This window comes from Pelobates fuscus, chromosome 3, assembly GCF_036172605.1.
Source record: "Pelobates fuscus isolate aPelFus1 chromosome 3, aPelFus1.pri, whole genome shotgun sequence".
In the NCBI taxonomy this organism is placed as follows: domain Eukaryota; kingdom Metazoa; phylum Chordata; class Amphibia; order Anura; family Pelobatidae; genus Pelobates; species Pelobates fuscus.
In genome coordinates, this window is record NC_086319.1 from 25,503,894 (window position 1) to 25,516,318 (window position 12,425).

A 12,425-nucleotide genomic window follows, 5' to 3' on the forward strand; every position below is an offset into this window, starting at 1 on the left:
GAAGTTAACAGGCCAAGATTCACTTGTCCTAATATGTTAAATGTCATTTTTTATTTATTCCAAGATTTTTTTATACAAAAACTTTTGAATCGTTTAATTTTCATTTGTAAATATATTGTCTATGGTATAAGGGTTTATAAAGGGACATTACAAGCGCTATAACCTGTACTGCCCATTGTAGTGTATATGGTGCCCTTCTGTTTGGTTGTAAGTTGTCAACATTTTAAACAATGATTTGACAGCATACCTGGGACATACCATTCACCTTGATTTGATGCATGCAACTTGCCCCTGCACTCTTAACAAATCTAAACCATTTGTGAGAAACTGCAGTGTTTAGATTTGGTAGCCAGGATGCCTCTAGTGGCTGTCAATCAAACAATCCATCAGACATCAGACAGACTCTAAAGACACTTCCTTGTGTCATCCTTTAGGGTGATATCATTAGGACCCAACACCGTATTATTGATATGTTTATCAGCATTTAAAAAATAAATAAAAAGTAGGTTGGGGACATGTATAAGAGATTAGGAAGCCTCTAACATTAAATGAACACTATAATGTCAGGAATACAAACCAGCATTGCTGACGTTATAGTGTTAAAAAAACATTTTAGGTCGCTACCCCTTTTTAAAAAGAAAAATCACCTTGATTCCAGCGCCACGTGTGTACGCTGTGACTGGCTCCACCTCCTTGGCTGAGATCATCAAAACTGACAATCTCATGCTTTTCCATATGAAAGCATTGGGAGGCTAATGCACAATGCCGCAGTGCAACAATCAGCATCTCCTCATAGAGATACATTAAAGCAATGCATCTCTATGGGGAACATTCAGCTCCTCCATGCGGGGCATGAAGACTGTGAACATCAGTCTGAGTGACTGCACCTAGAGGTGTTACTAGGCGGCAATGTGTTAAGAGCTGCTGTAATTTATATCTTTGATTTTAGCACTTTGTTGAACACACATTCCTCCCATAAGAAGATACACTTCACTTGCAGCAATGTAAACCGGCAGGGTTTACATTAAAAGGTGTTTAGGGACATGTTATACACACAGAACATCTACATTAAGCTGTAGTTGTTCTGCTGACTATAGTGTCCCTTTAACCCCTTAGGGACCAAACTTCTGGAATAAAAGGGAGTCATGACACGTCACACATGTCATGTGTCCTTAAGGGGTTAAATATGTTTTTATTTATATTTAAAGGGATACTATAGGCATCAAAACAACTTTAGCTTAAAGGGACACTCCAGGCACCCAGACCACTTCTGCCCATTGGAGTGGTCTGGATGCCGACTCCCACTACTCCTAACCCTGCAAGTGTAATTATTGCAGTTTTTTTATAAACTGCAATAATTACCTTGCAGGGTTAACTCCACCTCTAGTGGCTGTCTACTAGACAGCCACTAGAGGTCACTTCCTCCTTCATAGCACAGGTTTCCTGTGCTAGAGCGTCGCTGGACGTCCTCACGCTGTGTGAGGACCTCCAGCGTCTCTCATTTCCCCATAGAAAAGCATTGAAATTATTTTTCAATGCTTTCCTATGGGGAGACGTAATGCGCATGCGCATTAGGTCTCCTCGGCCGGTGGGAGGGATCAGTCTCGCCCACCGGCCGACGCAATGAAGAGGAGGAGCGGCGCGAAGGAGGAGACAGCGGTGAGGGACATCGCTGCTGCCTCAGGTAAGTGACTGAAGGGGTTTTCACCCCTTCAGTAACCGGGGATAGTTTTCCTAGCACTGGAGATTCCCTTTAATGAAGCAGTTTTGGCGTATAGATCATGCCTCTGAAGTGTCACTGCTCAATTCTATGCATTTAGGAATAAAATCACCTTTTTTCTGTTTATGCAGCCCTGATCAGATGTTAACTTGCTTCAGGAGTTTTTAATCTGTTGCTCTGTACATTGAACTTTCATGACATCCAGGTGACTCTAGCAGGGTCTAGCAAGCCATCAACAGTGCAGGAGATAAGAAATTCTAAATAAACAGATTTTGCAACAAATTAAGTTTAAACACTAGAGGAAGGCTGTGCAAGTCATATGCAGGTGAGGTGTGACTAAGGTTGTATAAACAAAGTGATTAAACTCCTAAATGGCAGAGAATGTAGCAGTACGACTGCAGGGGCATTATCTATACACCAAAATTGCTTCATTAAGCTTGTTGTTTTAAAGCCTATAATGTCCCTTTAACCCCTTAAGGACCAAACTTGTGGAATAAAAGGGAATCATGACATGTCACACATGTCATGTGTCCTTAAGGGGTTAATGTTAGTGTTGCTTTGATGTAGATATTTTGTCTCACGTTGCCAATTATCCTTTTGACCTCATCTCAAATGTGCGTTATTGGATTGATTAAACTAGTCCTTTTTATGAGATCGATTTACTGTGATGTAGGCTTTATCGTGTTGGAAGTATCCATTGAAATATACATCCATGCAAGAAAGTAGCTGGTCTGCAACAATGTGTGGATAAACTGTGGAATTAAAATGCTGAGTTAGTGTAGAGTGCCTGCCTGCCTGCCTGCCAGCCAGCCGATATACGTTTTCACATACATACTTTGGTGCACAGTGTGTTTTATGCAGACTTGAAAGCAGAAATGTGTATGAATATTTCACAGAAACCCTGCTCAATTCAGTTTTTTTTTTGTTTGTTTGTTTCTAATTTGTTTGGTTAATTATGAGTTTTGTTCGAATTGTTAAATAATAAATGTAAGAAATGGTTGATGAGCTGACAAGCACACCTGAGAATTTAGCCTGCGTAAAACAAATGTCTTTCTAAATTGATTGCGCACTTCAACAACATTCATCATTCGAGGCAGAGAATAAATAAAAATGAAACAAAAACTACTGTATGAACTACATTGGAAAGAATATTAGTTATGAAGAATGCAGGCTTTGGTTTTTAACTTGGAGTTTATAATTCTGATGCATTATTTATATAAATATGCATGGTCCAATGTTACCCTCTTTTTTTTTTTCTCAAACGCTGGAACCTATAATCGGGTAAAAGAGCCAGTAGTGAAGGATGAATGATCAGACAGATGGAATGTCGGAGTTTAAAATGAGATTGCTAAAGTTCTGGGCGCCTCAGGTAGATTCAATAGCTTACTACTAAGTATGCAAGGAGATACTGTAAATGGCATAGCGATAATTCAGGAAAATTGTAGTTTCAAATTCCTATGTTGAAAATGTCAAACGCTGAATGAGATTTTCGTGAATTACATGCATGCTGTAGCCCGTAAAATAATGAATATTTGATTTAGTCGCTGGGGTAGATATATTTATAAAACATCTCAAATTTGAATACCTTGTGATATATACATTTATATCTCTCACACTAACTATATATAACTAGAACATACAAGGTCCAGCACACTCACTCACTAAACACAAACATCAAAGCTTACGATATTCAATAGTTTAAAATTAACAAAAAAACAGATATAGGCAAAAATAATGGGGGTTTAGTTACAGTATATGATCATACATTGCATAAGCCTGCCACAACGTCAATGTACCCCAATTTTGGCAGGTACTGTCCTTGCAAGCTAATAATGCCTGCTCTTATAAGATTAATCCACTTACTTGGGAAATCGTTCGTCCTGGGGCTCTCTGCAGTGAAAGATTACATAGGACCCTGGAATAAGGCACGTGAGTTGGCCTGGACTTCCAAATATATAATGCCGACACACAGATTTAACATTTCAGGGTCTTCATTAAATCCCAAGTCACTCCTAATGCTGGACATTTTTCAAGTCAAATATTAAATATAGTGAAAGAACCACATGTGAACATTGCCATAGCATCCACGTACCAACATAAAGTGACGTGTCGTGTGCCCTAATCAGTAACACCACAATGTGAACGTGTTAGGGGCAAGCTGGGGTTAGGCCTGGGGTGGGTTACCTTTAGTCCTCCAGATGTTACATCTCCCATAATGCTGTTACAGTGATAATGCTGGCAAGGCATCAAGGGAGATGTAGTCCACAACCTCTGGTTGACTACCCCCAAGATAGACGATGGAAAGTGGTGCAAACGAAGCTTCATACACTCTTACACATAAGAGTGAAGAAACACAAATAAACATGCACATCCTTATCTCAATTAAATAGTAGGCACAGTATTTCCAGGTACCTACCTAGGAGAGCACAGATAAATGTAAAAACAATAGGGTTCCTTGTGTAGACCAAGAAGATCGATGTGTGTGAAATGGTGCTAATGTTTCTAGGCACAGTGAGCAAGCAGTCCACACCTTGATTACCCAATTAATTAAAAAAAAAGCTCCAAACTGTCAGGAGGGAGAAGCCATATTAGCAAACAATATGTGTAGTGTCTAACATGGCAATGCAAACGAGCGGAACATCCAAAGTGTTATTTTAAATATAGAAGCGCCTGTCTGCAAGCATAATGCTAGTTGTGACACTAATCGTGAGGAACAGCCAAGCTTTCTGCTACATAAACATTTTTTTTATATACTTGTTTTATATGAATTAAGCTTGACATCTTAAAAGCCACCCCTTTTGTATGTTTCATCAGTTTCCATTTGGACCGTACGTTTGTTTGACTCTTTCCAAAGACTCTCCAAATGCAGGATCTCTCTCGCCAGATTTCTTTGTCAATTGCGATGAGTCCACATTATGTACATTTCACTAAATCATCATTTATTTAAAGGACCACTATAGGCACCCAGACCAACTCAGCTAAATGAAGTGGTCTGGGTGCCAGGTCCCTCTAGTTTTAACCCTGCAGCTGAAAACATAGCAGTTTCAGAGAGGGTTAATCCAGCCTCTAGTGGCTGTCTCACTGACAGCCGCTAGAGGCAATTCCGCAATTCTCACTGTGAAAATCACAGTGAGAAGACGCTGGACGTCCATAAGAAAGCCTTGAGTAATGCTTTCATATGGGCTGTTTGAATGCGTGCACATGCGCATTCGGCGCTGACGCCGGCAGGGGGTGGAGAGTTCCCCATCACAGAGGGAGCCCAAAGGTAAGTGGTAGAATAACCCCTTCAGTCAGGCGGGAGGGGAAGCCCTGAGGGTGGGGGGACCTATTGACCCTATAGTGCCAGGAAAACGAGTTTGTTTTCCTGGCACTATAGTGCTCCTTTAATTATTCAATATATGATCGATCCTGGACACCTGAATCTGTACAGTACCCATCATTTGCTCATTCCAGCCTAGCCTGTTTTATCTACCTATCTCCTACGACAGTGACACTTAATTTACCTGTTTCCTAGTAAAACTAGTGAAAAAAAATTTGTTTTGTGGTTTTACAAAAGCACCTTCATGGAAATTGTTAATAGTTAATAGTTAATAATTTGTTTGTGTATGTATTGCAACTTGTTTTGTTTTTCCCCCCATAAAACCTAGTATTGCGATTATGTGTGTTTCCGTCTGTGCTTCATAGAATGCCCAATATGTAAGAGTATTTTTTTTTATCTCCATTATTGATTGTTCATTCGACCAGAACTGTGTACTGAGTTCTAAACTTAGCTCAGTAGTTGGCAGGGGCTGCTTCTCGTACATCTTTTACATGACACATGAGCCATTTACAATTGACAGAAAAAGTGTTTACCTACTTTATGTCTCCACAATGTGCATTTCCCATATATCTGAGTAAAGCTCTGCTCAGAGCTGTACGCCCAAGGCAGTGAAGCAAATCGTGATTTGCATCACTGATGCCAAGAATAAAAATGTCTTGCTACACTTCTCCTTTAATATGTGACTATATGTCAAACTCATTTTTAGTCCATCCATCCATCCATCAGTCAGGCAGCATGCCACTATGCTTGGAAGAATTATTTTGCCCCGTCAAAGAGGTACAATTTATATTTATGTGAAATAGTGACACTTACAGAAATTCTGATCAGATATAAATTCTCATTGCGTTGCTTTCTGCGCAGTAAATCACATTATGTGGCACTGAGCGTTGAGGATGCTTCGGTTAAAGTTTAAAAGGTTATCTACTTGTGTTGTATTTATCTTACTTTTTAGGAAATAAAATATTAATTTCTATGATCGTTGATTTACAATGATTAAACTTTGAAAATGACTTCTGAAATGAAATTACACATATATTACTTTCCTATATTTAGATTTCAAGGGCTAAGCATTTAATTTTATCCCATTATTTTATCCTGACGTGCTGTGTTGTCGCAACAATCTGCTTTTTTAAGATCTTTGTTAAAGTGATACACCAAGCATCAAAGCCTGTATAGCCCGCTATAGCTCAATATTGAGCAAAACATTTTGTAGTGGTTTGATGGTAAACTAAATGCTTTTTTTTTTTTTTTTTTTAAACACTTTCAGTTCTAATTTTTAAATGAAACACTAACGTTTGTCTGTAATAGTACTTTGTGGTTTGAATTCTCTTTTTTTTTTTGGCAATCACAGATTGTGTAGTGCTTTGTAGTCCTTTTGTACATCACTGATAAATATGTATTGGATAGTATTTTATTTAATATAGCATTCAAGTGTTTGACATTGGGGAATGCATATAGGATATGTTGTATTGTTTAGATTTGTATATACTTTACAACAAACCTTGAGTTTGACTTTGAACAGATTGTGGAGCTGGTATAAGGTGACAGAAGTAGAGGTTAGATCCACGAACCATATTCATGGCAGGTTCACATTCTGGTATGTAGATATTCAATCTGTACACTTTTTCTTGGAAAGTTCACAGTAACGATATAATTGCCTGAAGTTCCCCATCCTTCATACAGACTTCTGAGAAGGACTCACAGCCTGAGTCACTGTTTATTTATTTATTTTTTATTTATTTTTTTTTTGGGGGGGGGGGGTTGGGGTGGGAAGGGGGGGGTAGTTTTGCAGTAAATTATTGATCCATGGTGCTAATGGTAAGAATCCCATTGATTATTACAGAGTTGTGAAATAAAAACGCTTACAATGCACCCATTAAGCCAAATATGGTATAGTGTCCCTTTTCAGGTAATTCAGGGAATTTTATATATACTATGCTATCAACATAGTGGGAATATTACATATGTGGAGTCCAATAGCAGCTGAGCCTCAGACCTCATCCTCTAGGCCAGTTCCCAACAGACCAGGATTTAGGGAATACCCAGTTGTTTCTAAGGTGTATTTAGAAAAGAAAAACACCTTAGACACAACAGGGTAATCTCTAAATCCTGGACTGTTAAGGGGTGCTTGAGGACTGGGTAGGGAACTCCTGCTCTAGGCTGTAAGCTCATTTGAGCAGGGTCCTCGTCAACCTATTGCTTCTGTCAGATTGTTTAATTGTCTCATTTATTGTTAAATTTCCTCCTTTTATAATATTGTAAAGCTATATAAATGGCGCTATAGAAATTCCAAGAATAATAATAAATCTTAGCAAGTCACCCATTTTGGCATTAGTGGGGTGCAATTCATTCCTTTTTAGGAGAAAACAAGGGTTTGGCTTCACTCACCTAAACATACTTAAATGGGGTGCTGCTGGGGGCCAATAAGTACAGTAAAAATTAAAATCCAGCGCACTCACTTATCTACTAAACAGGTTTTTTTAGTGCTGAACAATTTTATTAGTTTTATTAAAAACACCTAATCTAGGCAAAAAATAATGGGGGTTTAGTTACATTATATGATCATACATTGCATAAGCCTGCCACAACGCCAATGTACCCCATCTTTGGCAGTCTGCTTAATGAGCTACTCACTTGGGGAAATCCTTCCATCTCTATAATAACTGTTTAGTAGATAAGTGAGTGCGCTGGATTTAAATTTTTACTGTACTTATTGGCTTCCAGCAGCACCCCATTTAAGTATATATTTTTCTGGCAATTTTTCAAGGACAAAATGTATAATAATTCTCTATCTACCCGAAGTTTGTGGGGCTTTTTGCATTCTGTTTTTGTTCATTAGGCTACAATAAAGAACTCTAGAATTGATTCAGTTTCGAGTGTCCAGCCACTGATTACTAACTTGGTGCTCTCAGTAGATTGATGGTTGAAATATAATCTGTTCTAATAAAATCATCTTTAAGATGCTGCCAGTTTAAATCTTCCTAATACTCCAAGATTACTTTGGATAGGGGAAGCTGAGCGTTCAATTGGCCAGACAAAATGCAAAGCCTGAAACGGGGAATGTGTCAATGTTTTTACTCCACTCACTAAAAGAAAAAGAAGAAAAAAAATAGCTTTTTACTTACTGTTTTGGTTCCCATATAATTAAAGGAAACCTGTATTTTGTTTTTATTATTTCTAAATAAATTATTACATTCAAGTGTATTTGTAAAACAAATATAGATAAGAATGCCTTTTTTTGGTACATCTCGTAACTTACCCTTGCTCTACGAGGGGGGGAGAAGGGAGGGAGGCGCTATAATCCAAAATTGTTAGGAAGCAGAACTTATTTGACCAAAACTCTTGCAGGTAATCACAAGCTAGTGTTTTCAGAATCCTGGCATCCGATAGCGTGGTCTTAGCCACACACTATGAGAACATAATATGGCTGAACCTGTCCACCCTGAACAAGTCTGCTATGCTACATAAGTTGATTGTTCTGTTTAGAGCATCTCCTTCTTTGCTATGCGGCAGTAGCCCTCACTGGTTGGAGGCACTGTTTGTTTCTACTAAAAATACCCTGCACAATTAGAATGGCTGAAATGGCGACGGTTTGTGAACATGCACTAGGCTCTTCATTACGTGCATGGTATTTGGGTTGGCAAGTGGTGCTTCCCACCAAAGAGGACCTACAGATGTCTACTCCTTTATGAAGCAAAGGACAACCAGTAATCCTAAAAGGAGGTATTTACTTACATGCATGCATCACCGAATAATACACACAGGTTATAGAAATATTCAATTTTAAATAGTAAAATATGTCAGCACATTTAAGTGGTAATATCCTGTGTTACGCTCCTACATTTTTAAATAACCCTTTAAACCATATGCACAATAGGATTACATTTTGCTGTGTAATTTGTGGTGTATTTCTATATTGAAGACAATTAAGCTAGGGGGTGGGGGTTAGGTGTTTTTGATTGTTGACATGTAATCTTGCAACATTGTTTCATGAAAGTGACATTTTTAAATGTTGCCTCTTTCTAACACGTGTGGTAAAATAGTCATGTGATTTGATCATTATTCTCGAACGCTAATTTGAGCCTTGCCTGCCTATAACGTGTAAATCACCTTTCACGAAATTCCATCATATCTCAAATACACACTCGTTTCATGCTGTAAATTCATTGGAGAAACATTCCACATTTTTCCTATAGAACAAGTAGGGCAATGCTGCCCCCAAGTGGTAGAATAACTATTCAAATTCTTTTTAATGACTGACTGCAGTGGAATCACGAGTGTGACATTGTTTATAAATATTACTTGCTAAAATATATATTTTTTTTACAGTGCTATAGTATTGTTTTGTTTTTTCCTGGAACAATACATTTTGTTTGTTCTTGCTAATTCACATGAGAAATATGTATAGAGCTCGAATTCCTCTTTTTTACAGGTAGGTTCATGAGGAAATTGACACAGTTTCCAAAATGGAAAATAATCTCTTAATCATCCAAGTTTCCAGCTCCTATATTGTGGTCTTTGCAATGTCTCTGTGAATTTCTGACAATACATTTAAGCAGATAACACAACAGTCCTATTGTATTTATTAAAGTAGCTCTATTACTTATCAGTATTTCATAATGCTGACTGCATTAAAACTCCACTGCAATTTAAAGCTACCACAAGACAAACTGGGCAATATGTCTTAAGGACAAGTCTGGGATTGACAATCAGCAGAGCTCTGCCGTCAACTTTTGTCTAATTTCTGCAGCCGTCACAAGTGACGTCTGTGCGATTCAGGCATCGTCTCGCTCATCGCAAAATGTTATCTATGGAACCAGTGGCAACTCAATTTTATTTAGAACCCCGTGTATATACTAGTATGCTGCTGTCTTCTAAAAATGAAGCTCTTTCATAAACACGCCCAATTCATAATTTATATAGCTGTGTTACCCTGTCTGCACAAAGACCACTTCATCTCAACTCAGCGGTACTTTAGCTTTAACTATGCATTGTAAAGCATTGGGGGGGACTGAATCTAAATGAAAAGGGGAACACTGTAGAGTTAAGAAAGAAGGTATGTATTCCTAACGCTATGGTAATTCTTTTAAATGGCTATGTAAAAATATACCTAAATGATTACATAGACAAGGTTCTTTACTAAGCCATGAACTGTACAGACTTGAGTTGTAAACTGCACTTCTAAGGATAAAATAGCCGAGCTGGACTCGCAGATATTTTTCTAACTCAACTGTATTTACTAAAATGTACTATTCCCTGGTGAATTCTCTCTAATGTACAGTGTAGTAAAAAAAACTTGATTGTGCTTCAGAGTTTTGTGCGTGTGTGTTATTGTAGAACAACCTCCTTTGACGCGTTATCATTTTAAATACAGTTTATTTTTCCTTTTCTAGGTTGGAAGCTGCATTGTAATTCACAGCGTACATACAAAGCTTCATGCAGCCAACGCTGAGAATCAAACCAGTGCATCATATCTGGAATTTTACCTTCATGGAGGCACAGGTTATGGCCGTGGAATTACTGTTCTACCCGACAATAATTATGACGCCCAAGAGCTTAAGAAGTAAGTTTTTCCAAGGTTTTTTTTTTTACAATGTTTTGTATCATTACATTACTTTTTGAATAACATTTTTTGTTTTAGTGTTATAATGCACATAACACAGGGTGCGCAATACATATGCAATTGTCAAACAAAGGATGATATAGTACAAGTGCATAAAAGTTTGTCACCACTTTTCTTTTCTTTTTTTTTTGTAGAGAACAAAATATAGCCGGTTCAGAATTCACACAGGGTCAACAAAACCAAAATAGCCAGATCTTGAAGTGTTCGGAGTAAACAGTGGTCTAGTGACTACTTAGAAACCAGAGTAAATAAGTAGGATTAAATGATAAGAATAATAATGCCATTCGGTACTATGATCACCCCTAATACAGACTGAGAGACTTATTTAAACAACAGAGTAGGAGTTAAGCCAATTCCCACCATGCACTTAGCTCTCCCGTGGTAAGGTATGAATCCCGTAGCCCATTAGAAGTCACTCCACCAACCCAAGACTTTAGTTTAATCCAGCGCACGCTTTCTCCACGTGTCCACCTGCATCCAGCGACTGTAACAGACTCCTAGGATCTTCCTTCTCAGTTTAGGATGTGAGCTGTGCCCATGGAATTGAAACTGATCCAATTGTGGTCTATGTAAGTGGTAACATGGTGCAGAGCTGGGCCCTCTTTAATGAAGCACTCGCTGCTGCCTCTTTTTCTGCCTCTGCACTGTAAGTGCCATAAGTGGGCCATCTAACTAGAGTCACTGAAGAGAAAAGAGTTGTGGGCTTCTAATCAATTTGGACTCCACCGCTCATCGTCGCAGCTTAGCCCGAAATTGCAAACACAGTCATGCAAAGGCGTGGTTAGGCTGCTCTTCTGAGGAGGTCTGTAGCATGAGAGTATGAGCAGGTGCAGGCCCTCGGGAGGCTGCCTTCTTATGAGTAGGTATCAGTTTTACCAGCCCTCTGGAATCTGTAGTCTCTCAGCTGAGAATCAGGTCAGCAAACCAGTAAGGACCAGGATATTCCCCACCCATCCAAAGGAAGAGAAACAGGGCCCGATGTGTTTAGTCAAAGCTTCTCTCTTAGATTCAGTCAAAAAACCAGCATTTAGTTGGTTAGAAATGTTAATATTCTAGCTTTCACTTAGGAGCAAGTTGCTACATGCATCAGTCTTGGTCAGCTGTCAGGCCCTGTCATCTGTCATTCATTACTTTTCAGTTCAAGCTTAATATAATTCAACATAGTTTTGTACGAACAACTGAATGAAAGTTGCAGTACAATGAATTTAAAAATGTACATTTCAAAACATTTAGTTACCTTTTTTTTGTGTTTATTTTTATTTATATTTTTCCATATTTTGACAGTTTTCCAGTACTTATTTGTCATACTTTTAATGCATTGTGTTCATAAAAGGATAAAATGGCAGTGGGATGTGAAGCTTCATCTTGGATATTTTTTTAATAAAATTATTTTTATCCAAAGATTTCTAGACACTGTTGACCCAAAAGAGTATGACCGTTACGAGGAGCCTTGCATCTCTGAAGCACCATTAGGTAGGCAAATTATTTTTAAGGCATTTTTTTAATGTTACTAGATGAATGCTTTTGTTATGTCACTAAATATTTATAACCAACATAGTAATAGAAAAAGGAATTCACCTCCAACTGTCACCATTAACTCTGATATTTTCACAATGGGAAATAGTGGAAAAATATCTCTATCTCTGTTAATAAATAAATATTCCTAAATATCTAAATATGATAGAAGACATAGTGCTTAAGTTTTGAATCCTGTTGGCTCACTTTTCACTGTTGTAAAACAAGGATGGATATTAAGGGACAAA

The 12,425-nt window shown here is 38.1% G+C and overlaps 1 protein-coding gene across 1 annotated transcript in view; it reads left to right on the top strand.

Moving 5' to 3' along the window:
• Window positions 1-12,425, top strand: part of POT1 (protection of telomeres 1) — a 101,093-nt gene that overhangs the window by 61,361 nt on the left and 27,307 nt on the right. Inside the window, exons 10-11 of the mRNA XM_063446808.1 lie at window positions 10,433-10,602; window positions 12,065-12,135. Of these exons, the coding sequence (XP_063302878.1) occupies window positions 10,433-10,602; window positions 12,065-12,135 (241 nt within the window). The remainder of the gene's footprint in view (window positions 1-10,432; window positions 10,603-12,064; window positions 12,136-12,425) is intronic.